Source organism: Excalfactoria chinensis, chromosome 10, assembly GCF_039878825.1.
Source record: "Excalfactoria chinensis isolate bCotChi1 chromosome 10, bCotChi1.hap2, whole genome shotgun sequence".
Taxonomy (NCBI): domain Eukaryota; kingdom Metazoa; phylum Chordata; class Aves; order Galliformes; family Phasianidae; genus Excalfactoria; species Excalfactoria chinensis.
The window spans coordinates 11069572-11094437 of NC_092834.1; the positions used below are offsets into that span (position 1 = coordinate 11069572).

A 24866-nucleotide genomic window follows, 5' to 3' on the forward strand; every position below is an offset into this window, starting at 1 on the left:
TCATAATTACAGCAGGAAACAGAAAATCGAGAAAAAGGACAAAAAACACCAAAATGTTGCCTGAAACAAATGAAATTCTGCTTCCATACATTCTCTGACTTTCTTCTTTTCGTACGTCATCAAAAAGTTGTTTCGTGAGGTCATCCATTTTCTCTGTCAAAAAACATTGGTGATATTTCAAAGAACTTCATGCAGTGATGTGTATTTCTTAAGAAAGCATTACCACAATGAGAAGCTTCCATTTTAATAACAATCCTTAAGGTGAAACTGTCTAAAATGTCAGGAAGTACCCCAATAAACTTAGTAAGTAATGCTACAGAACAAAACGCTTCTGAAGCACCAAAATGCTCTAAAGTACACCTGACTTCACATACTGCTCGTATCCCATGAAGCTGGCTTCCTAAAAAACAGCTAATCAAAGAAAGGACAAATTGCTGCCCCCTGAGACAGGAAACATAGATAACAGCACAGGCTATGCTACTATAACAACAGATTTAATTTATGACATTAACAGCTCTTACACTCAACATTTTAAACTCTTTCCAGGGATGCGTAGATGCACCTTTCAATTTACTGTAAATTAAGGACTTACAATGTTTTTATTAGGCCAAAAATTCATTTTAATTTGCCAAAAACCTGACTGTTTGGCCTTCCCTCTTTTCTTAGAAACTCCTTTTAATTATCATACCTTTCATTTCCTCTGTTTTCTCTTGCAGCTTTACTTCTAAAGTCTCCTTCTGCTCTCGTAACTCTTTATTCTGGCTCTCCAGTTTCAGTATTTTCTGTACACACAAAAAGCAAGAAGAACACAGAATTTAAGAAAGGAAGAAGAAATAGGTCACAAGGTCTTAAGTTTACAACAGGAGCAAACAGACTCCCTCCTTCTACATCACCCCCTGTGAAGTTATTTACACGGTAACTCTCACAATCATGCAATTGATAAATCCAGCAAATCAAAAACTTAACACAAGCACCACAAAGGTAGGGAAAATTTACCTGTTCACTGTCCTCTTTATACTTTTTCCCTTTCTCCTCATAAGTTCTCTTTTGAGCAGCTAACTTTTCAAGCTCCGATTCAAGTTTCTGAATCGTATCCAAGTCATTCATACGAGTTGAAGCCAGGTTAGTCAATCGCTCCAGCAAGCCATGATTTTCCTTGCTCTACAGTGAGGAAGACAGGTTAAAATAAAACCAGGGAATGCACCACTGAGACTGTTCAATAGCATTGTGTCTTTACATATGCCTCTCAAAAAATACTGGGGAAAAAAATAAACCAAAACATACAGAACTACAGTTAAATCAAACTGTGCTTTTTGTGTAGAATTCCTCAGGGGCCATGAGAACCAATTTCAAGCATGTGAGCAATATAATCAGTGCTTCGCTTCTGCTCAGCTACAAAGGAAGCACCTGACCTATTTCCACTCATCATTCCAGGTTCATCGTGATTATTTCCATCAGGGATTGTTTCCATCAGGTAGATGAAAGCTACCATATCCTAAAGGTAACTGGTATAGACCTCACAAGTAAGCTATTAAAGAAACTTCAGACAGAATTCCCCAAAGTTTTGTTGAACCAAAGCAGTATGTAACACACTTCATTCTAATACAAGTAATCTCATGTGGAGATTGAACATTTACTATGAAACATTATAGGTTAACTCTTCTCATCAGCGCAGCTAACCCAAAACCTCAGCAGCATACACCTCAAAAACACAAGGAAATCCCAGCAGATTTTTGCTATGTTGGATATAGAAAGAATACAAGTTATTAAGGACTGTATCCTTTGTATGAATTCTGTCCTGTCAGGTAAATTATTGATATTGTAACCCACATAAGCCCCCGGTCAGCATGAGAGCTCAGAATAAAACTATCAATATCTATTATGAAATCAGTACAAATCATAAAGTTACTGATGATGCTCACCTGTTCTTCTATCTTCTTCTGCAGTCGCTGAACTCTGTATGAAAGCTGGATGTTCAGGACAAACCGACGAATGTTCTGAAATCTGCGCCTGGCCAGCCATGCCCGGGCGTATTTCTGAAGGATCACAGCCTTGTGTTCTTCAAGCATCTTCAGAAGAAAGCATTAACATCCATCAGTAACCATCTGTGGCTCAACTGACATCAGTTAAAGCGTTCTGTGAATCTATGCACATTGCTACGCTCTCAGAAGTACCAAAATAGTAAGATGTTCAGGTATGTGTACGGTCTGAATAACCGCAGCAATCACACTAAACGATCTGCATCGAGTATAAATCAGATGGTTTAACAGCTAGGAGATTTACATCTGAGCTACCACGTGTCAGTACTGTTACAATATCCACACAGAAATAAGTAGAAGATACAAGAATTAACACATGCAAGGCAAAGTAACAGGGATCGCTGCCTTTGTCTCCATCTCTCTTACAGAATAACCGCTGTTTCCAGTTACTGAAATCCCATTTGTACTGTACCTTCCGGTATTTCTTTCTCGCTAGAAATCCTCTGGTGTAAGCTTGGATTGTTACAGCAGCCACATGGATGAGCTGGCAAAGCTTACGGACAAGGTAACCTCGGCAGTATTTCTGAATAATTATAGCTGCCCATGTTTGCTTCAGAGCTTGTGCAGTTATGGCTTGCCTTAATTCAAAAGACAGAAATGTTTACTGAGGTCAAACGAGATGTTTTATGCTCATTCCCTCAGTCAGACAAATCACACACACGAAAATAGCTTGGCTGACAATGAACACTGCGTAGGACTATTTCCTTTTAGTGAAGCACAGAGGCATTAATCTTACTTATGAAAACTAGTGGAACTAGTCTAGAATAACAAAAGCGAAGCTGTGCCAAGGAGGGGGAGCAACCCACAGCCTTTTCTTTCTTTTCTCACTAGCCATTATTCTCACGCTGTCTTTCTGAACACTTCAAAGCCCAGATACAGCCACCTTTTTCCTCTGTCTGTTCTGCAAACGACTGCTACAATTTCTTGGCTGAATAGAAATAGGCCTCTCAGGAATGTGAGAGACACCTGGAGTCTGCCATAGCGCTTCCTTCAAACCAGCCAAACAACATGAACATTTTCAAGTTCATAGTTACAATCAAGAGAAAAAAAATCCACAATTTGGATTATTTTTAAACAAAAACTACACTTCCAAATCCGTGCCGAGCACTTTCACTGAGTTTGACCTTTCAGACCCCTTCAGGAGTGCCTGAACAGCAAGCAAACTTATCAGCCAAAAGTACCGCACGGCCCGCTGCCCACGGAAGTACTGCTGGATGGTAATGGCAGCTTGCTTCATGCACAGGAATCTCCTGCGCTGCAGCCAGCCCCGAACGCTCGTTTGGATGACGATGCACGCGTGTCTCAGTTTGTCCGATCGCAGTTTCTCTAAGTAAGCAACTTGTCCTGCTCTGAAGAAAATTTTCGTTCTCCCAAACTGATACTGGTTACGATCCTGAAAAATAATGACACAGCAGATCTGAATTTATCACCAAGCCCTTGAAAGCAAAGTCATCCGACTGAACACAGTTCCTAGAGCTCCACACTACCCTAAAGTGCATGTTTAGTCTCAAATCGGTGAATTGTGAGAGCAAAAACTCACAGAAGAAATAACTTTTAAACTCAGCCTCTCTGACACGTGAGCACACTGAGCACAGAGAGGTTAAACCAGCTATTTATGAACACATCGTGACTCAGCATCACAACAGAAGGTCACTGACTTACAAGCCTACGTTTGACAAACTAAATCAGGAAAGACAGCAATAAAGGAAATGTGTTATCTTTCCTACTTAAGGGGTAGGACACTACCCTGGAGAAAATGCCCCTTTTATTAATAACAGATGTTATGTGACACATATTGGATCAGTGCACATGTGCCAACCTGGATTAACCGCTGCAAAACGATCTTGCAGATCTGTTTCTTATCACTGAACGAGAGCTCCTGCTGTGTCATAAGGATGCTGTAGCGGCTGAAAAACTCAATGTAAGTCCATCTGAAAAATTAAAAGTTAGCAAATGCAATTTCTTTGAAGATGAAATACACTTTTTCTTCTAAATATAGAGACCTGCTATCAACCCCTACCTGGACGGATAGCTCTGTGCACTGATTCGAATGGTTTCCAAAACACCACATGCTCGCAGTTGCTGAACCACCCTTTTTGAGTCAAACCTTACAAAAAAAGCAGAGTTATGCTTTACATTTGTGCTAAGCTTGGCACACTATAATAAAACTACTAACTGGATTTCTATTTCTGCTCATAGGACAAAGGGCTCCCTATATTTTGTATGGTATCTTATCTGTTTGGTTTTCTTGGGATCTAAGATGGAGTATTTATGTTTTCCTCCTCAAGAAAGGAGGAAGAATGTCCTTATTTCTGTCTCATGACAAGTCCTTTTCCTTTCTCTATTAAACATGGCTGTTGATATTACCAAGAGGCAAAGAATCACGCCAAGGAGCAGAACATACATAGAAATAAATTTCCTCAGCAGCCTGCTGGGAAGTAACCCTCTCTGGGTACTCTTCAGCACACCAATTATAAATGAGATGAGATTGGTGTAAGGATATCTCGGTTCAAGACTGCCAACAAAAGGTGTGGGAAGAACCCTTCCAACTCTGGACCAAGGTGCACAAAGCACTGTGCTAGAGTCAATCCATTACTATCGAAGAGATTTCTGTGACTCACAGTGACATTGTTCTTCCCATGCTTTTGTAGCCTAATTCAGACATACTACTATATTATCCAAACTGTTTTCCATTTTATCACTATTACACAAAACAATCAGGGACAACAAAACTGTGAGACATGTAAGATATTTTTCACAGAGAGATTTTGTCCAATTCCATGCAAGTGAGCTAATCCTACTACAAATTAATTTAGAAACACATCAGCTTCACCTCTTCCTTCCTGCTCAGAAATGTGGAGTATACACAGGCATTTATTTCACTTGTCAGCATGTTACATTCCAACTAAAAGCTGTATACCTGAAACCAGAGAGCTGCTATGTGTTTGCCCACTGAAACCAACAGCTGCAGCAAGGTCAGCTCCCACTGACGGTAAGTGGTTATCAGGTTGAATGAACACAGGAGTTATGCAAACACAACTATCGAGCATGCAAGGCTGTATTATAACACTGAAGTAAAATAAATGTGCGTGAAAAAGCTAAAGTTGTGTTCAGTGCCACTCATACCTTTTCTGATTTATAAATACTTTTGTAGGCAAAAAGGAAACTAAAAAACTGCAGTAGCTGCTGCTCCCCAAATATGATTGGGTACTAATCTGTACCACACCAGCCAAGAGGAAACCTGAGCATTCAAAATACTGTATTTTCACCACAAATGTTATGACAAATACACAATATCTGACTTGAAAATCTTTAGTGTAATAAATTGTTTGTAAGGTATCAGTAATTATTACTGAATTATTCTGTTTTTGTAAGAATACATCTTTTTTACTTTGGCTCTCTTGAAAGGCAAAATACATTCTCTAAGTGAAGCTGTATGAATGTTGTGTTAAGGGACATAGTTTAGTGAGAACTACTGATGATAGGTTGGATTGGGTGACCCTGCGGGTCTTTTCCAACCTCGGTGATTCTATGATTCGGTTCAACAACAGGAAGCTAATGTGAAACGCAGAAGCACTCTTGCCATTTTAAAGACAGTACGAAAGCTGAACAAGTACCACACTTACTCAAAAGGCTGCTTTTCATCATTTGGCTTTATGCACCGCACGTAGTGAGGGGTGGTTGCGTTAAGCGTCTCCATGAGTAGAGACAAAGAACTCCGGAACTAGAAAATATCAGACAACAGTTTTGCTGCTGAGAAGTTTACAGCTTAGTGAGAAGTCTAATCCTAAGGTCTTCGATTCTTTGTTAGGTTTCGGATGGGTACTGAGAGATTTTCTAAGGGTTTTCAATCTCAAACACGAGAAACTTCATGTCCTATGGCACCCATTGTCTCCTACTTTGGAATTAAACTTACACTCAGAGGAGTGCTGCATTGTCGCTGACTTTTGTACTGAAAATTAGATGCTTCCCAATGAATAGCAGAATACAGTACCGTAGTCTGAGGCTACCCTAGAAGTAGGAGCATCACAAAGCAGCATTGTACACTGTACCTTACTGCCAACTGTCATCCGGAGCTGCTTGTTAGGTGACTTGAGGACAGGTCTTGCAGATTTGATGCTTATGGTTGAACTGAAAGGCGAAATGGACACCGGACTGTCTTGAAAAAAGTCTGCACACAGACGAAACTAAAAGTACATTAAAGAATCACATTAAGCCACAAAGCAAGACCAAAGAAACACCTGCTACAGTCCTAGACCTGCTATGGAGCGTTTATGTACTTCAGAGACAGAACTTAGCAACTGCAAAGAGTGCCTGCAAAGGCCATTTCAGTATAAGCAGACATGAGCAGAAACTCAGAATTAAACACACAGAAGATTTTATTTGCACACTATTTAATTTAAATTAAGAATATGGGTTTTAGTCAGATTAAGTTAATTTCTTATTAGTAAATCTACAGCACCAGAGGAGCAGGGCCTGCAAGCAGGTGGGAAGAGACAAGCCCACGTAAGATAAACGAAGCTCTCCCTGCCCTGGCATTTCCTTAATCCCTTCTGACAAATAATTGAAGGCAGCCGTTAAAGCTAAGCCACCTATCCAATCCATATAGAGACTATGGAAACAAAACCTTGCGGTTAATTGAACTGTTCAGTTTCAAGGACTCCAAAATGCCATCAAAGGGAAGATATTAAAAACTCACACTAACGTAACCAGCAAATGATTGTGATTTTGATGTTTAATATACACATCTGAGGAATTTTCACTAAAAACTAAGATGTAAACTAACTGATTCCACCCTATGAAGAACATATATCCTTTCCTTAGAACAGATCTTTTAACATCAGATCTGAATTAATTCCATTGACTTCCGATACACAGCAAATTAATCACGACTGATTGAACACAAACCTTGCTCTCTTTCAAGATTTCCATCAAGACTTCGTATACCGTATCCCTGTTTTTTTCCAGAAATCCTTCACATTTATACTCTACCTGTGCAAAGGCATGAAACCGTTAACACCAGAGACAAATGAATATGGTGGCATTACCAATAAATAAATAGCAATAAGCACTGAAGGAAGATTACCCAGCAGTTTCAAAGAGGTGTGGTTAATACTTCCCCTGCAAGTTTGTTCCTTTTCTGCACAAGATATTGCTAGAAGGAGGGTGCAATAAAGCCGGTGTCTTTACAGTTTACCTTATCAGCGAAGTGTTGAATGATGAAAGATGTGTTTGACATCCTCGGCTTTTCAAAGAGCGTGTTTTTGTTGACAAAATTATTATATAGCTTTTGAAGCCAGTTTTCATCTGTTCCGTGGGGCAACTGTAAAAATGAGAAGGGAGATACCTTTACAAAGTTCAGTCCAAAGAGTTTTCCAAGCAATGGGATCCCAATGCATTTCAGCTTAAGCTGTTCTAGTGCCCCATTGACCACACGGTAAAGAAATTGAGCTGCTGAGTCAACTTCTAGGTAAGAACCTACTTATGATTCCTAGAGTTCCTAGATTCCCAACTCAAATCACTGAACAGAGGGCAAATGTTCATGTTCCTTTTGTAATTTTTCTATGAGCTCATAAATGCAATCATTTTCACATTACCAAGCACTCTTCATCCAAAAGCTCTAAAATCCCCATTTTAGCTTCAATAAGGTCAATGACGGGCTGGTTGTCATAAAAGTCTATTAACGTCCACGGGATATCTTCTTTCATATATTCCTCTTGTTCAAGTTTAAAGACGTGCTAGATATATGAAAAGTATGAAAACGTAAGGTTAGAATTCAGGAAACAATACATAAAATACCTTTTTTTTTCCCCCTTGTTACTGGATAGTTGTTAACCAGAAACAGACATTTCTCAAATACGAATTTCCAAATAGTAACTGCAATTGATAATCTCAAAACTGAAGCAAAAAAAGACAAAGAACAATAAAACAATAATACAAAAGAAAACAAAAATAGAACTATAAAAATAAATGAATGTACCAGGTTAAACTGCTGCTGTAGTTTTTCATTGGCATAATTGATGCAGAATTGTTCAAAACTGTTCACATCAAATGTTTCAAAGCTGAAAAGTCAAAAAAAATAAAAAGGTGATACGATTGTATTGAAAACAAAAGGCCTTCACATTTAAATACAGATTGTAATAATCTGGTAAGAGCTTGGAGCTACTCTGATAGTACTATGGAAATGAAATGGCCATAATCCTAATGAAGGCTGCCAAGGGATTTCAAGGCTTCCCTAGAAGATAACGTTATTGAGGTTGACAGAGCTAAAAAAAAAATTTCAGAGTTACATCTAAAAGAATTCAATCAAGACTTAAATTCAAACTTCACTCATGTGAGATGCTGATATTTATATTTGCTGAACACACCTATGACTGCAGATGCAAAAGAACTCACATGACTGCAACCTTTTTGCTAATGAAACATTCCAGATTCATTAGCAGCACAAATTAGGAGGTGCTCACAACCCCATAGAGAATGAACTATGTTTAAGTTATAGAAGGACAGTGACTTCATAGAAGCTTAACTGGTTTAATAAAACTGTTTCTAGAAACATTCTTACCCATAAATATCCAGAACACCAATAAAAGTATGTTGCTTGCCAGAGAACTGCAAAGCTTGGTTAATTCTTTCCACAATATAGTCAAATAAATGAGAGTAGATCTTCTTTGCCAAAGCATCTCTTGCATTAAGAGCCTGAGGTTTTGTCATTGGCTTTATTACGGTCTCTGAAGTAGTGATAATCTTTCGGTGGCACAACCACTGTGCCATCTTGTCACTGTTTAATTCCAGAAGCTCACAGAATATATTGAGATGATTGTCTTCCAGCTTTACAGAAGATAACAAATATTATTACATTTAATGCCTTAAATGTTGTCTAAACAGGGAAATCCTGGCACTACTGACATCAACATAGAGGTTTTATTTTCTGCTCACTTAGCCTGACAAAACACTGAGAAGAGTTAATCCAAGTAACAGTGGATGGAGCTACTGACATAGGGAAGAAAGGCTTAGGCTGGATGAGGTGCACTGGACATAGACATTGCAAGAATAAGTTAGACTATGTTTAGATGTCATTCTTTTCTGTCAGCATAGTCTGCTGGGACACATACCAAGCAGCTCTGATAACGTTGTTTCCTTTATCCTGCAAGTAGTCTCCAAAGGCTTTACCAACAACTGCCAGGTAGAAGTAGGTTTGACATGAATACTCACTTTGTACACATACAAAGATAAATATTCCCTCAAGTTTAGTATACCAGATTTAATGCTGCTTTGAGACCCAAAATTGAGAAAAACACTGCTAAAGGTCTTTTGGCACAGAGTAGAAAAGAAAATGTAGTATCTCAGTGAGTTGCTTCCTTACATTGATGGATGACCTTTCATCTCCAACAGCTGTTATTTCCAAGTTGCCTAAGTGTAGGATTGCTGCCAGCGTTTTGAAAACTTCCATCTGAAAATCCTCCTTCAGACCTAAAATTTAAAAAAAATGTATCAATTCTCAATTATTTTAAACATTCAAATACAGTAGAATGAACTAAAATTGCACAATGCTTGATTACTTGCTTTGCTGTGTAGTCAGTAGTTGTACAGCTTCCCTGCAGACTATTGTGAAAAGACTATGTTCTGCCTGTCTGATACAATGAGAGATCAGTCATAAATTCCTGTACACCTACCAGTGCCAGCCAGAGTCTCATATCATCTTCACATAAACCACATTAGGGCTAAGGAAGCTTCTAATTCTATTTCATTTGCAGTATGTAATCTCACGGGCCAAGCAGACCTCAGCCCTTAAGTGTTTTTGATCATTAACAATGGATGCCAAATGGCTAGCAGTCATTTGCTCTTGCCCAGTGCTTTTAAAGCAAGCGTAAAAGACAGGCTATTAAGGAAAAAGTAAATAAATAGTAATAATTACAAAAATATTAATATTTAAGAAATAATCCACCTCTCTTCATTTAAGGATATATATACATATATACGTGTATATACATATATACATGTAGTAGGTATCCTCAAGAAATTACCCAGTAAGGCAAATGTCTTCTGAGTCTCAATCATATTTGCTCTGTCATCGACTCCTTCAATAGTCGTACTGCCACCCATTCTTGTGTAGTGAAATTCTTCTGCGCTTCCTGAAGGTAAACAGCAAAACTCATAATGCTGGAAAATTCAAGACTGGGGAAAGCCAATAGTTAAAGGCTTGTCACAGTAGAAAATTGCATGTGCTATCTGATGCGGTGAGCTGGAGGTCCCCTTCTTTGGAGAAATCCACATGCACAACTCATTTTAACTGACACAAACCAGCATTCCTAGTTCCTAGCAGTCCCAGCAGTTGATCCAACAAGCAAACAGGAACAAAGACATGAACGCATAGAGCTGAGATCTAACTCTCCCACGTGACATTAAAGCCTCTGAATCAAGCACCTGCCACCACAGACAGTACTAGAATAATATTTCAAAGGCACGTGATAATGCAGCATTCAAGTTCCAAGCGATTTGCTACCACGCTTAATACAAGCAGACTTACTGTCTATGTCCAATTGTAAGCCTTTGAGATATATGACACGAAGCACTTAACGCACTAGCTGTGGATAACCCAGTATTTGATACACTACACTGCAAAGGGGAAGAGGAGCTCTTTTTCCTGAGACCTACCCAACTTTAGATGCTTGAATTCAGGTTGCATGGCGGATGCACACAGCTGATAAAATATATGGTAATTCCTCTCATTCTCTGACTGCAAAGGAAAAAAGGAAACATTACAGAAGAAAAACGTTTGATACTGAACTGCGGTAAAATGATGGTGGTATGTGAAGGCGGAATACAACCTCAACACGGTTTAGCAAAGAAACTGCCCCAGAGTGTTCAAATATGCTGTTTCTCCATTACCATTTGCTCAGCTGTTAACACGACTCCTTCCACCTGAAAACCCGTCTACTAATAAGATCTGAAAGCACCAGGATGAGCAGCTGCATGGCAGCACCAGCTGCAGCACTGCCTGCGGTCATTCATGGAACTCAATGAGCCACCTTTCAGGGAGAAGATTCAAAGAAGGATTTTCTGTAGTATTTAAAAGCTACAGTACTACTAAAATAATGCTAAAACGTCACAAAGGCAGCCTTATCCAATTAATGCTTTCTTGAGTAGATTATAACAGTTATGCTCTAACACTGCAATGGATCACACATGATAAGCCTTGGCCTTAGACATTTTCAGCCAGTTCTGACCAGAGCATCCCTGTACTCCCCAGACACTGCCTCCTTCCAGACACAACTGGCACATGCCATTATAGCGAGTGAAATTCAGAGACTTTGCAGATACTTCTGGCACTACCACAGGGAATTGCTCCTGAAATACATCCTCCACTCAGCATAAGGAAGGATACGGAATAAATCATTTTCTTGCTCTAAACAAGATTAGCTCCTACAAAAAAAGAAATCATGTGTTTGTTAGACATACTGTGTAGAATTGCACGTATCTATTGTATCTTTCCACATCTTTTGTATGAAACCAACAAAGCCAGAAGGTCGTACATCAGTAGCTACGTTCACACTGAGCGTTCTCATTTTACCCACCTGGAAGACAACTCTGGACTTCTCAAGCAGGTACGTTCTCATGTTGGCTCCAATGATTCGGTAGCTCGGATCAAAACTGATTTCGGTGTATTTTCCAAACCTGCTGCTGTTATCATTCCGTGTGGTTTTTGCATTGCCAACAGCCTACAAAGAGATTTATTTGCAGAGCTTGTTTTGCTCGTATATTTCATAAAAATAAGCTTCTCAAAATGTGACTCAACCACAAGTTGCTAAAATCTCCATTCCTCAAGAATCAACCTCAACATTCAGCTGTATCTGCTATCATCTATTTAACAGGACGTGGACGGATCAAGCTTTTGCATCCCAGTGCCTGCAGAGGGCTGCTGGCAAACTGGGCAGAGCCTCGGTGCTCCTGACCTGACCATCTCTTCCCACCAGGAACATTCAGAGGCTCAATTTCTAATGCAGATATCTAAGTCAGCTACTAAAGTGCCCCTTCATGATTCCAAACAGAGAATCCTCTCCTCAGTAAGTACAGATTTGACAGCTGCTCTCTGAAGTTTACCTCGGTTATTGGATTGGATGCCAGAACTTTATCCTCCACGTGTGCATTGCTGCTTGACTTACTCACAGTGGCAAAATATCTCATAGTGTATCTTGCAGACACGGTCTTTCCAGCTCCTGACTCTCCACTGACTATAATAGACTGATTCTTGCTGTTTCTAAAACCAAATAATCAGAGGGTTGAAATCAGAAGTGTCTGAAATGCTTGTATATATGTGCAAATATAAGAAAGAGTTCTACATATGAAACAGAGGGATGAAAACACAATTGCAGTCAACTCGTACGAGTTCCACCTTTCATCTGCTCTTCTGTTTCACACCTCTTTGGCTGTAACCTCCCGCTAGGCCAATGTCATGGCCACTCACACAGCTAAGACAGTTCTGGCTCTTGTCAGAAATAAAAATGGTTCCAAGTTATAGAAGCCAAAGGATTGCCCAGGTTGGAAGGGACCTTAAAGATCATTTAGTTCCAACCCCAAATTCCTCAGCTGGTTGAGGAATTATTCCTTCTCTAGTTAAGTTACACATTCAGAGGTATTCAAAGCAGCCAGTGGCACATACACAGTTAATCTAAATTACAACGAGCAGACTGCTACTTGACTAAGTGTTATTTATGGAAGTAAATCAGCACACCAAACCTTGCCATTTGCTTGTACGCTTCTTCTGCCACAGCAAATATATGAGGATCCATGTCCCCCATGTTTTGCCCACTATACGCATGGATAATAGCATCTCCATATATTGGCAACTGCTTATAGGGGTTTATTGCAACCAGAATTATTCCTGCAACCAAGTGCACAAAACAAAAAGAAAACATAGGTTACAATATTGTCTAAAGCAGGTATAATATTCTGACCAACAAACGATGGTACACACATACAAATCCCCACTGAATGAATTAAAAGACACTTGAGGAAAAGATGACTTGCATCGTACTGCACGCTAATCATAGAATGATTTGGGTCAGAGGAAACCCTAAAGATCACAGAGTTCCAACCTACTGCCGTGGGCAGGGCTGCCATCCACGAAACCAGGTGAGCCAAGGTTACTTTGCTTTTCAAACCTTGCATCCAGCTTTGCTTACCACTGTAGGTGTAGATAAGCCGAGACTCCACGAAGCGAACTTTAAGGTTGTGCAGAACGGCGGGTTCGTGGAGGTAGCTGAGTGCTGTGAGGTCATTTTCACCCACAAGGATGTCGGGGTTCCGCAGTGGTGGCAAAGCAGGTGGATCGACGGGGTAATCGAGTTCCTGCGAGCAGAAAGGACTGGAAATAGCACTGCATTCCCTGCTTAAACACAAATGGATCTTCTATCTCTGCATGAAGGCACGGGGCTGGTGGAGTACTGTCTGATCTTTTCTTTCATCAGCTCCATACATCTCACTGAACATCAGGCACCGGGGAACCGCGAAAGTAATATGGTGCTTTCATCCCTGTGAGATGTGTTATTCTTACCTTGCTCTTCTGATTTACTTCAAAAATGAGTTTTCACTTGTTTCAAAAGCCATCTTTCTACTTCCATATCACTCTTATACACTAACGTGACACGGGCAGTAGAACTGCAGATATTTTTAAGCAATAGCCATTTACTGTGCAGCTTTCTGAATGATTCAATTCTGGTCACTGCATAGTTAGCAAAAAGGGAAGTACAGACAACCCATCTGGACCTGGTGTGCCCTATGTTTCTACACAGCGAACCCCACAGCAATTAAGGCCGCTCTCCTTACAGTTCCATCTTCTAATTGCACATGGAGAAAGCGGTCCCCTGCTTTGTAGTCTTTGGTGATTTCTGCAGACTGCCAGACTTCTTCGCTATCAGGAATCCAAACCCTGTTGTACTGAAAGAGAAAAAACAAGACAGCAGCCAACTCAGCTATTGCCATTACACCAGGCATTAGTTATTCTGTGTGAGAGAAAGAAGAGAAAAGAGAGTGTGAGAACAAACTCCATCTCAGATGTGCTCATTCTTCTCCTGTTTGGCATCTACACTGAGCAACGTGTGGAGCAGGAAGCTGAACAGTGGCCAGGCTGCTGCCAGGCCCTTCAAATCCTCTAATGCTGAGGAAAGAATAAAACAGCCTTTGGGCAGAGCCCTGGTTCTTAGGAATTCCAATGAGCAATGACCAGAGAAAGCATCTCACCGAGTAGAACTGAGACAACCACTCCCCTGGATTCAAATACAGGATACTGAACTTAGAAAGCACTGTGCCATAGGATGGATGCACACACCAGGAGGACACACAGCCACCTTCCTTCTAGCGGGACCTCCTTATAGCAGCACCTGTGCATTTATACACTGCTTTTAGCAGCACTGAAATCACATCCATTTGAGGGTTTGGGGCCGTTTCTGCCATGGCTTAAGATGTGGTGTAAAACACCTTTTACATCCTGCACTGCACCTGTCTTCAGTAGCAACAGAGGACTGAAGGAAGCTTGGATGGGAGAGGAGGGCAGGAGGAATGACAGAACCATCAGGGAAAGCACAGCCTGAAAGTCACCATACACAGCAGAGAGAGCTTCACGTGGGCCCTACTGCCTCTCTCCACAGAGCACTGCAGCATTCAGTCTCTACCCTCAGAAGGAACCATGACATGTAATCATTTCAGCATCTCTCTGTTCTGACAGATAGAATCCTTCATGCAATTCCCCTATCCCAGCTCAAGGCACGCTCGGTTTATCAGCTCCGTGCTGAGGTTAAACAAGCCTGTGACAACTGCTGCAGCTTCCCACTGAAAAGTTAACTTCAGACAACAGTTCATGGAGCTCAGGACAGCCACAGACACCTCGGGGACTCTTAAACCTTTCCATTTCAGTGCTGAAACTGTTATTTCTGACAGAAACAGCTTTTCCCCCCATATCTCAGAGGGAGCCCTACACAGCAGCATGTGCAGCGCACACACTGCTGGTGCTCTCAAGGCAAACACCAAACCAAAGGGTAAAGGGAGGGGTGCCCTGCAGGTGAGCCCAGGCTGCTCAGTGCCCCCCAGCCTTGTAAGGTCAGAGATGCCGCAGCCTTCCTGGTTAACAACACACCGACCCGAGCTGTGTGTCAGGTGACAAACACAGACCAAAACCTCTGTGAGATCTCTGAGCTGCTGCTTTCAGCACAGCTGATCCTGTCTGGTTTGGACACTGTGTGAATGCTGTGATGAGCACGTTTCCAGACGTCCAATCAGAAGGAAGAAAAGCTTTTAGAAATTCCTATTTAACAAGCAAATGAAAGACAGGGCTCAATGAAATCAGTTGAAGTGCACTTTTCCTGCATGTAGAATCACAGAACAGCTTGGGTTGGAAGGAACCTCAAATATCTCCTGATTCCAACCCACCCCACCACGGGCAGGGCTGCCAATCACTAAATGGGGCACCAGCTCAGATGCCCAGGGCCCCATCCAACCCAGCCTGGCAGCCTCTCTATGCAGCCTGCGCCACCAACTCACCACCTCTCACATTGAAAACTCCCTGTAACATAATCCAAATCTCCCCTCTTTTAGTTTAAACCCATTCCCCCTCGTCCTATCACTACCTACCCGTGTATAAAGTTCATTTCTCTCCTGCCTACAAGCTCCCTTTAAGTACTGGAAGGCCGCTATGGGGTCGCAGAACAAGGCCGGTCTTCATCGGGAGGCGCTTAAAGACAAGCTGACTTCTGTGTCATTCCTGCACAGTCCTTGCTTTTAAAGGCACATACGTACCTACCCACAGCTGTTACACAGAAGCCTTTGCTGTCATTTCACGCATTAAGAACAAAGAACTGCAGACCCTCAGCAGAACAAGGGGCGTTCCCGGACCAGAGAACGGACCGATGTGGGTCACAGCCGGAGAACGACAAGCAGATCAGAGCAGCGCTGATCCATCGGGAACCGCCCCGCGGGGAAGGAGCCTCCATTGGCAAACGGGCAGCGCGGCGCTGCCCCGCAGGTAAACGGGCGGTCCCGCACCGCCCCGCATCGCATCGCTCCGCTTCCCCGGCACGGCCGCCCGCAGCGGCTCCGCGGGGCTCACGCTGCACAGCGAAAGGCAAAGCAGGGCTGGGCGGGCACCCGGACGGGCGATAGGAGAGAGGAGGTCGATGGCTCTGCTATATTCGCACGCTGTTTGCTATTCGGAGTTAAGCAAACAGCTCCACCTCACAACGCCGCGCTGACGACGTGAAACGTGGGAAGCCCCGCACCAGCTGCGCTAAGGAGGAAGGGCGCTCGTTTTAACCCCCAAACCCGCAAGCCGCGCTCAGAAAACGCGCACTTTTCCCAGCGAGAATGGGAAGCGGCATCCCCCGGCACGGCGACCCGGAGCCGCTCTGCCTCCACCGCCTGACGTGACCGAGCAGCTGCACCAGCTGTCCCGGGGAGCTCCTCTCGGCCGCCCCCCTCGCAGAGCCCCGCTCACCTGTGTGTACAGCTCGGCCAGCGCCATGGGCACAGCTCCGCAGGGACGGACAGAAGGACGGACGGCTGCCCGCACCTCCGCCCGCTCCGGACAGCGCCCTCCAGCTCGGCCGGATCCCCGCCCTGCCCCGGGGAGGAGCGCGGCCGGCGGCCCTGCGGCTGCCACGCCGCTCACCTGGCCGAACACGGGCTCACCAACAGCTCCCGCAGCGGCCGCTGTGTGTTAAGGCATCCTTAAACGCGCGCTTGTGTGTTGGGAGGTACGGGAAGCGCAGGTGTGTAATTACAGGGCGAATGAGCAGGCTCGGCGATGACACGCAGGCGCTGCGCTTCGAGTGCTGCTGAGAAGGAGGAATTCCTAAGGAGCCTGGGGGAGCGGGGGGCAGCCCCTGACCAATAAGGAAAACCAACGGAAATAGGAATCTGCTCACTGTAAAACACCACGAAGGAGTGACTTTAGGATTAGAAAACAGAACAGAACGAATGAACTATGCTTCGGTAGCTCAGCCACGAGCCTGACAGCCACCCACTCCGAAACAAACGGACCTGAATGAACAAACAAACAAACAAAACCGGAGTAAATCTTACAGCTGTCTTTTTATTTGGACGTTTTCCAGTGATAGCTATTAGGCTACAGCTTTTATGATGCATACATTTACTAAGTACAACATCGGACACTACAACAGATCAGAGCTCAGGTCATTCTGACAAGGTTTTGGTTTCATCTATGTACTGTAGTGGTACTGAGTGAAAAATCTATTTCAAGGCTTTGATTTACCAGGTGAAGTCTGGGCATCATAAAAAAACCCAACCCGTTTACTCCTAGTACTTGTACGGTGCTTGAAAGGCGTTCAGTTTAAATCAGAGACCTTCCCATTGCAAATGCTGGTGTTTCCGAGTTAGGAACAGACATTACTGCCCATCAGCCCACTCTTCAGCGCTGAGATTGAGCCCATTTTGTTCTCCTCCTGATAAGTAGAACAGATTATTCACATTTAATGGACTTAAGCACTTCCATGTTCCGTCCCAGATTGAAGCCTGGGAATCAGTGTTTTACAGCTTGAAGACTCTGCTAAGCATCCAAAGGAAACAATCACTGGAAGAAAGGTACAGCAAACAGAATGAGGTAATTGTGCAAAATCTCTACAATAACTGTATGTCATTCTAAGGGCTCTCTGAGAATCATGTTTGTTTTTTTTCCAGCATCCAATAGAATCTATGATAGCAATAGATAATAAATTAAAATATAAAAGATATGTCCACATGAAAAGAACATGATTCAAAGGAAACAAACAAACAAACCAAACAACCCAGTTGTTTCAAATAACTCTGCATCCTATTCAATGGTTAAAGAGATATTAGGCCTAAGGTGAAAGTTCTATTATACACCGACACTAAAATGTTACTTCTGGAAAGTGCATGTAAAATACTGCCAGGTACAACATGGGGTGATTCACCAATTACACCCCTATTCCAACCCTGCAGTCATTTCCTTCCAAACATGTCGAGCAGCATCTACTTTTACCGTGATATAAAAGTAATACCAGTCAAACCACTGAGTTCAAGGATAACATCTATACATTATTAACCACTACTTGCTGAGGGAAACAGATACAATAAGGCTTTTTACAGGTAAACAAACTTTAGAGATCAACAAAAGTACAGGTAGGCATACATTTTAATACACCTATGCTTCCGTAGTGGATACGTTTCCTGATAGACAGTATGAGCATACCGTAACATTAATTTCTATGTTTTCCAATAAGGAGAAAACCGTGCAGGTCAGCACGTTCTGATATGTTGCCCTCCGTACCCTTGGCTGTGAAGGCCTTCCCATTCCATTTCCTCAAGTACAGTACCCTAAAAGCCTGAGAGCCACGATACCCCACCATTTAGTACATTACATTTGGAGCCACTCAGCAGCAGCTGTAGTTCAGAAATCAGGTAATATTAAATAAAACAAGTGTTTGGTGTACCATGCATGCAAAGACATCCGAAACCATCAGCAAGGACCACCCCAAATACCTGTGCAATGCAATATTCAGTTCTTGCATGGTCCATCAAACACAGCGTGGGTTTTCCACATCTGAAAATAAGACAACGTGAGCATCCTAAAATGACAATGCCAAAGTTCAGGCTGCCTTCATTCCTCATTTTATCAACCGTATCAACAGTATGTCTGCCCCTGCAGTCAAACACAGCTGAAACGTTTCTGTCTGCTTGGAAGCAATCTTTTTCTGTGAGTTTGCAGGCAAACACTGAGTACCAAACAGACTAATAGTGTACCTCTAGATTATTTCTCAGTAGTTGTAATGCTAAGTTGCTAGTTTTTATATTACATAAAAAATATTGCACAATGCAACAGAGTAATGTGAGTGTCTTTTTTTTTTTTTTCCCCACGTGTGTATTTGAGCCACAGGCCACAAAGGACACGTTGTAAAGGGCAGGACTGGAACCTTACGGAGAGCCTCTGCCCACACGCTGCACGTTGTGAAATGTGAATTCTGAAACACATCCGAGGAGCGTGAGACAGAAAACCCTCCCAGCTGGATGTGCCATAGCCCCACTAACTCCATTTCTCCTTACTCACTCCGGATCTCCAACCATTAAGTCAGCACCAATGGCAGTCAAGGACAGCATCACAGTCAAAACTTACTTTGCGTTTTTGTTGGCCAACCTTTCAATGAACGATTCCTGCACTACCGCAAAAGTTTTCTGTCAGCTTTTCCTCTCAAATACGAATATGAAGGAAAAAATATATACACAATCTTAGGGTTTCTTTTTTGTTTTTCAGATGTGGCAACAAAACACGTTATGCTGAATATACACGCTGTCATCCCTGGGGTCTACAAACAAAGAAGAACATGGGACGTGCTACAAAATCTACATAAATACAAAAATCGTGACTCATTTCTGATCATCTGCTTCAAGATTCTGTATTCTTAGATAACTACTTAAAAGTAATAAAAAATAAAAAGCAAAACAAAACAAAAATAACCCCTAAACATGTAATTTCCAGTGTGCTACTTGTGCTTAGTTACCATTTTCCTTTACAGGCGATATTTGATAACATCTGCAAAAGTCCAGTTAGAATAACAGACTGCATTGGACTGTAAATAAGGTTGACAACCCAAAATGAAGCATCTTATTTTTAGTGCCTATCATGATACTGTCACACATTTAAAAGAACACAATATGCAGCGGCAATTTAATATGCTTGGTAAACCACGTTACTAACAAATGAACACCTATGTTAGAGCATACAGTAAGCTATACGACTTATCGCTAGAGTTTATGTCAAATTGACATAAATAAGGAAGTGGTTTAAGAAATCGTTTTATATATTGCAAGTTTTTGCTTCTCCATTCCAGTTTTTACAAATTAAAAGTAACAGGCTCCCAAGTGAACGTGGACTCTACTACAAAATGCCTTACTTTTACGTCTTCCACTGGGAGCCACTGGGACTGTCCCCGTTGGTCCCTGCCCATGAGAAGGTTATACGTGGAGTTTAATTTACACTATTTAAATATGTTACTAAAGATCTAGAAATGTCTCTAAACAGCTGAAGACACAATTTTTGTCCAAACCCAATTTCCATTTCTGGAATCATTCAGTGATGTCCTCCTAAGTGCACTGACTGAACACAAACGCACATCTTTCTATCAGCCTTCAACCTGTGGAGCTGTTGTGTAGTTTCCCAGCTACTTTTACAACAAATCTGAGCATATGGAGACTGTTTGTTCAAAAATGTGTTTTCAGTGGCTCACTATGTTTTAATGGGCAATGATATCAGGCAAACAATTCTCCACCTAACACTGACAGAACATCCTTAGGATCAGACACGTGTTATGAAGCCCAGCCCCAAGCTGGCTGGGATCTGGATGGTTTCTAATGCCAGGGAGGATGGATTAAATGGAAAAGTAACAGGAAAGATGTGTTTAGCATCCATGAGCAGTTGAGGAGAGTCCTTCCTGTCTCGCAGACGCAGCTGTAAAGATAGGAAAGGGATTACGTTAGCATTCAGTCCCTTCAATGACAACAATCATCTTGCGGCAAGGTACTACTTCATCTGGGTGTTCAGAGGTGTAGATACACATACACTGTGGTAATCTGTAACACTTGTAACAATTAAATGATTAAAGTATGGTTAATTTTGGTGTTAGTTTTGTGTATCTTTCCCTTGAAATACTATCTGAAGATATTTTGATTCCTTGCAAAATGGAAAAGTAAGGCACTATCAGATAACCACATCTTTGCAGTGAGCAGAATTAGAGTTTTGCCTCAGTTCTACCTTCCCATTCTCCCTTACTGCACTAGCAGTGCACCTAGATTTGTAACAAACCAGAAAGATCATTGTTTCTTTTCTTTTGCCCTACTTGCTTTTTCATTTTGGAGTTCTGGGGATTCTTCATTTCCATAAATATATATGAAATTAGAAGGACGAAGTGAAGAGCTCTGGAATGTACACAGGCCTCGCTTTTCAAAGCAGTTGGAAATTCTCACGCAGACACAGGTCTGACAGAAGTAAATCTGCATTTGCAAATGTTATCATTTGAAAAGTGAGTATTTAAATGTGTCTGCATATACACAGATACGCAGCCACAAAACTCTCTCTCCTTCTGGAAATCTCACACATACTGAGGGAGAAACTAACATTCCCTTCCAAGTTTGGAGGCAGTACGGTGTGACCACTTAAGATTTTAAGGCTGACATCACCTTTTCAGCATAGAAAACAAAAAAAAAGGGCTAAAAAGCCTAAAAGGCTCCAGGACACAAACTGTGAGGATCATCAGAGGGTTTCTTAGAAACAGCCAGAAGATGTTTAATGAAAAGATGCAGCCATACCTGTATTGTACGTATAAACGATACCAAGACTCTCTCTTCAAATTCATTAACTGGAGTATACAAATTCAGTACTTTCACAATCTGCGAAGAAGAACAACCATCCTTAGTTTCATCCTACCAATAAGTCTACAGTTACTAATACATTTTTACATGAGCTATTTTTAAAATATAAAGTATTCATTTCTGTATGTTTTATTGATTCATACAAAGTGGCATTACCTATTCAATGTTATTTGTAAACCTGCCCCCTTAGAACACGTGTTCTTTGGAGGCAGAAACTCCAATTCTTCCATGCATAGGGAAAATACCAAACTGTGGCTAAGTCAGACGATTTAGGTGGTATGGTTGGGTCATGGTTGGACTCGATGATCTTTAAGGTCTTTTCCAGTCAGAGTGATTCCATGATTCTATGATAAATAGCTCACTGCATTCCTACATGCTCCTGAAACACACTGCACTTCTTTTCCTAGCTGTGACTCCCTGTGACCTTATGTAGCTTCCAATCAAGAGAATCTTATGACCTCATTGTTGTTCAAGGGAGTGAGCTATTCCTCTAAAAGCCACTAGAAGACCGAACTGTGATACAGAGCCTTTGAATAGCAACAAATTAAACATCTAAAACTTACATAAATCAATCATTTCTTTGGTCTTTTACATTTTTTTTTCTGTTTAAAACAATCTTCAATCGAATGAAAACACTCGAGGCACATGGAATTACAGCTTCTTTCAGTTCAGAACTAAATCGGTGCATCACTAAATCAGAACAGCTGTACCAATGTCACTGTTACTGCTGACATCACTATGAAAGAAACAGAAATTTGTTTCTTTTCCTTATAAGAATATTCACTAATAACCAAAGACGCTTGGATCCTGTTATTACTGCAAAAATTCTAAGCATATGCTGCATAGTTAAAATCAGTGCAGCTTGTCTTTACAAAACCTAAGCTTTCCCATGGAGTAGCCTTCAGCTGTGCTGCCAACTGAAACACACTTGGCTCGGCCTTTCTGAGGCTAATGGGTACAGGAACTTAATACTCTTGTTTGCAAACCCTGAGACAACAGCTCTGCCTGAACTGTTCATTATCTTAAATGGATGCCAACTCAGATGGCAGAAAGATAATTTCCTAGAATCCCAGACGGATTTACCTGGGGAATAGAAACGCCAGTGGAGGCTTTTCTCTGAAGATTTTTGTATCCTGAGACTAAGTACAGTGCTACACACTGCACAGTGTACTGAGTTTCCTCTCAATTGGTTGAAACTTATCTTGAGCATCAGACCTAGTCCTTTTTTTTCACCTCTCCAATTTAATCTGTTTAGTTATACAAACTCAAAGCAACGTTAGCAATGTGTGACCTGCCTGTGACAGCGGTGCAGGCCTAACAAAAACAGCAGAGCAGAGAACTGTTCAAAAGAGACAGCAAAAGAGAATGAGAGTTTGATTACTTGGGCAGTAGTCAGTGCACTGCACATTGAACAAATGGCTTCTGCATCTTCATCTGTTTTCTTTTTCACTTGCAACAACTGTGCAGCCTGTATGAGGGGCTCCAGTGTTTCTTTGGCCCCACTGTTCATCAAATTTTTATCACGTAGCCACTCCTCAAGTTGACTCACGTTGTACCTGTATGAGTTAAGAATACCCAAACATTAGTGCTTAATTACTGCTAAATCAAAAGCACGTCCGTTTCTCGTTCAGAGTTTCTTTCTCCTTATATGCTTCCACTTCATACTCGTAGTTTTCTGTAATTTTATCTTCATTCTATTTCCCTCCTATTAAGGCAGGACATTCCGAGTTTCAAAACAGTCAGAAACTATGGCTGAAGACTTCCACTACCTTTCCCCATTTGTTTCTGTTCCTAAAGGCAAATGAGATTCTGTTCATACAAATGCTCAGTGATACTTTACAATATTACCCAAGGGAGGGAATGCCTTGGCTACGTTTCCTGGCACATGCCAGTAGAATGCGTTGGCCAACTGCAGCCAAATGCAGGAACAGCCTAAGGTGGCTTTACCACAGGAAGTAGCAAATTACAGCCAAGAGCTCACTAACATTTTCAACAGCACGTTCAAGAAAAGTATGACAAAAGCTCTCCCACCTTATCTGCATTCCTTTGCTCCATGAACACATGTCCTTGCGCAGGAGAAGATTATTAAGTGTTACAGCCCCAATGATGTAGAACATCTGCTTGACAACCTGTTTGATCAGCTCTGGATCCATTCCATGCTGACACATCACGGAATGGAAAGAGTTCAGCTGTCGAATAATGGAGTCCAAAGTGTAGGTTCCTTCATCAGCAATGCTGGATGTTCTCTTCCGCAGCCCTGTTGGTTTCACCCCTGAGACACCTTGGATAGTCTCATGCTCCAGCATCCCAGAAACTGCGTAAGATTGACAACATTATTTTAATGATTGAAAGCAGTCTATGTGCAAGTTCGCTGTGCAAACCAGCAAGATCCTGCTGGCTATTTACACAGAAATATCCCATTGGGTTTCTGCTAACCACACTCTACAACAACTTCCAGCAATTCTCTCAGGGTCCTACTGTGTTTTACAATATCCGAACTGACAGCATTTTACAGGATATTCCAGCATGAGTGTCTGAAAGTAGCTCAGCATAATACTCTTTTCATCCACCTGATGTAAGAGCAGCAGAGTCAGCATACCAACAGCTGTTCCACTCTTCTAAATGATGTGATCAGAAAGCATAATGAAAATTTGAGAGAACACCATCTGACCAAAAAAATGAAATGAAAAACTCTCTCTGAATATAAGCTTCACCACTGCTAGTTATTTAGTTGCTGACTGCTGCCTATAATGATGGCCAGCAACTTTCTCCTCCATATTCACTTAAATTATGATTTCTCATGTAATTAAAGTCCAATTTTTCCAAGAGATGTGTTTTCCCAACACACAAATATTAGACTGTTCTAGCAGTGGTTTCTCTCGTAAACACACGACTTATGACAAACATTTACAATAGAAATTGATTTATTCTGTCACTGCCAGAAGAGCCAGACACTTCTAATCCAACCTGTACTCTACAGTCCTTGTCATCTATAAGCAGAATACTGTAAGAACTATTAATAAAATGGGATCATTCAGCAATGACTATAAGATACAGCATGTTATTGCCATCACAACATTCCTTTTAGTACTACAGGTTAAGGAATTCAACTCTGCCTTACCAATCATTGGTTGCAGAATGTTCTCCAACACGCGTACCAGTTGCTGGTAGATCTGAATAGCCAAATCACTCAGGACTTGTCTGTATTCAGCTAAGTCAAAATTAGTGAGGCAGTGCTCATTCTGACGAGGTGTATTATGCTTCATGAACCCCTGCATTAATGAAATCACAGAAACAATTGCTTCAGTGGAATACAAGAACATCAAATAAAACCTGTATTTAGATTTTTTAACACAACTGACAAATACCTCAAAGTAATGGTTGCAACCTCTCAAAACTTTAGTCTGGAAGTTCTGACTGCAACTAATACTAGGA

The 24866-nt window shown here is 41.6% G+C and overlaps 2 protein-coding genes across 3 annotated transcripts in view; both read right to left on the reverse strand.

Annotated features, from left to right (window-relative positions):
• Positions 1 to 16992, reverse strand: part of MYO5C (myosin VC) — a 30724-nt gene extending 13732 nt beyond the window's left edge. The window contains exons 1-24 of the mRNA XM_072345252.1: positions 16525 to 16992; positions 13866 to 13976; positions 13223 to 13388; positions 12777 to 12921; positions 12141 to 12297; positions 11615 to 11758; positions 10695 to 10776; positions 10064 to 10171; positions 9403 to 9509; positions 8602 to 8867; positions 8020 to 8101; positions 7637 to 7777; positions 7237 to 7362; positions 6948 to 7031; positions 6092 to 6226; positions 5666 to 5763; positions 4060 to 4146; positions 3859 to 3970; positions 3221 to 3432; positions 2452 to 2617; positions 1923 to 2069; positions 997 to 1161; positions 689 to 782; positions 90 to 153 (exon numbers count right to left, since the gene is read on the reverse strand). Coding sequence (XP_072201353.1) covers positions 90 to 153; positions 689 to 782; positions 997 to 1161; positions 1923 to 2069; positions 2452 to 2617; positions 3221 to 3432; positions 3859 to 3970; positions 4060 to 4146; positions 5666 to 5763; positions 6092 to 6226; positions 6948 to 7031; positions 7237 to 7362; positions 7637 to 7777; positions 8020 to 8101; positions 8602 to 8867; positions 9403 to 9509; positions 10064 to 10171; positions 10695 to 10776; positions 11615 to 11758; positions 12141 to 12297; positions 12777 to 12921; positions 13223 to 13388; positions 13866 to 13976; positions 16525 to 16551 — 3026 coding nt within the window. The 5' untranslated portion in view covers positions 16552 to 16992. The remainder of the gene's footprint in view (positions 1 to 89; positions 154 to 688; positions 783 to 996; positions 1162 to 1922; positions 2070 to 2451; positions 2618 to 3220; positions 3433 to 3858; positions 3971 to 4059; positions 4147 to 5665; positions 5764 to 6091; positions 6227 to 6947; positions 7032 to 7236; positions 7363 to 7636; positions 7778 to 8019; positions 8102 to 8601; positions 8868 to 9402; positions 9510 to 10063; positions 10172 to 10694; positions 10777 to 11614; positions 11759 to 12140; positions 12298 to 12776; positions 12922 to 13222; positions 13389 to 13865; positions 13977 to 16524) is intronic.
• Positions 16993 to 17101: 109 nt separating this feature from the next.
• The window catches only part of MYO5A (myosin VA), a 91207-nt gene continuing 83442 nt past the window's right edge, over positions 17102 to 24866 (reverse strand). For both annotated transcript variants that reach the window (XM_072346017.1, XM_072346016.1), the window contains exons 35-39: positions 24553 to 24703; positions 23463 to 23745; positions 22813 to 22987; positions 21369 to 21449; positions 17102 to 20511 (exon numbers count right to left, since the gene is read on the reverse strand). In XM_072346017.1, coding sequence (XP_072202118.1) covers positions 20359 to 20511; positions 21369 to 21449; positions 22813 to 22987; positions 23463 to 23745; positions 24553 to 24703 — 843 coding nt within the window. In that variant the 3' untranslated portion in view covers positions 17102 to 20358. The remainder of the gene's footprint in view (positions 20512 to 21368; positions 21450 to 22812; positions 22988 to 23462; positions 23746 to 24552; positions 24704 to 24866) is intronic.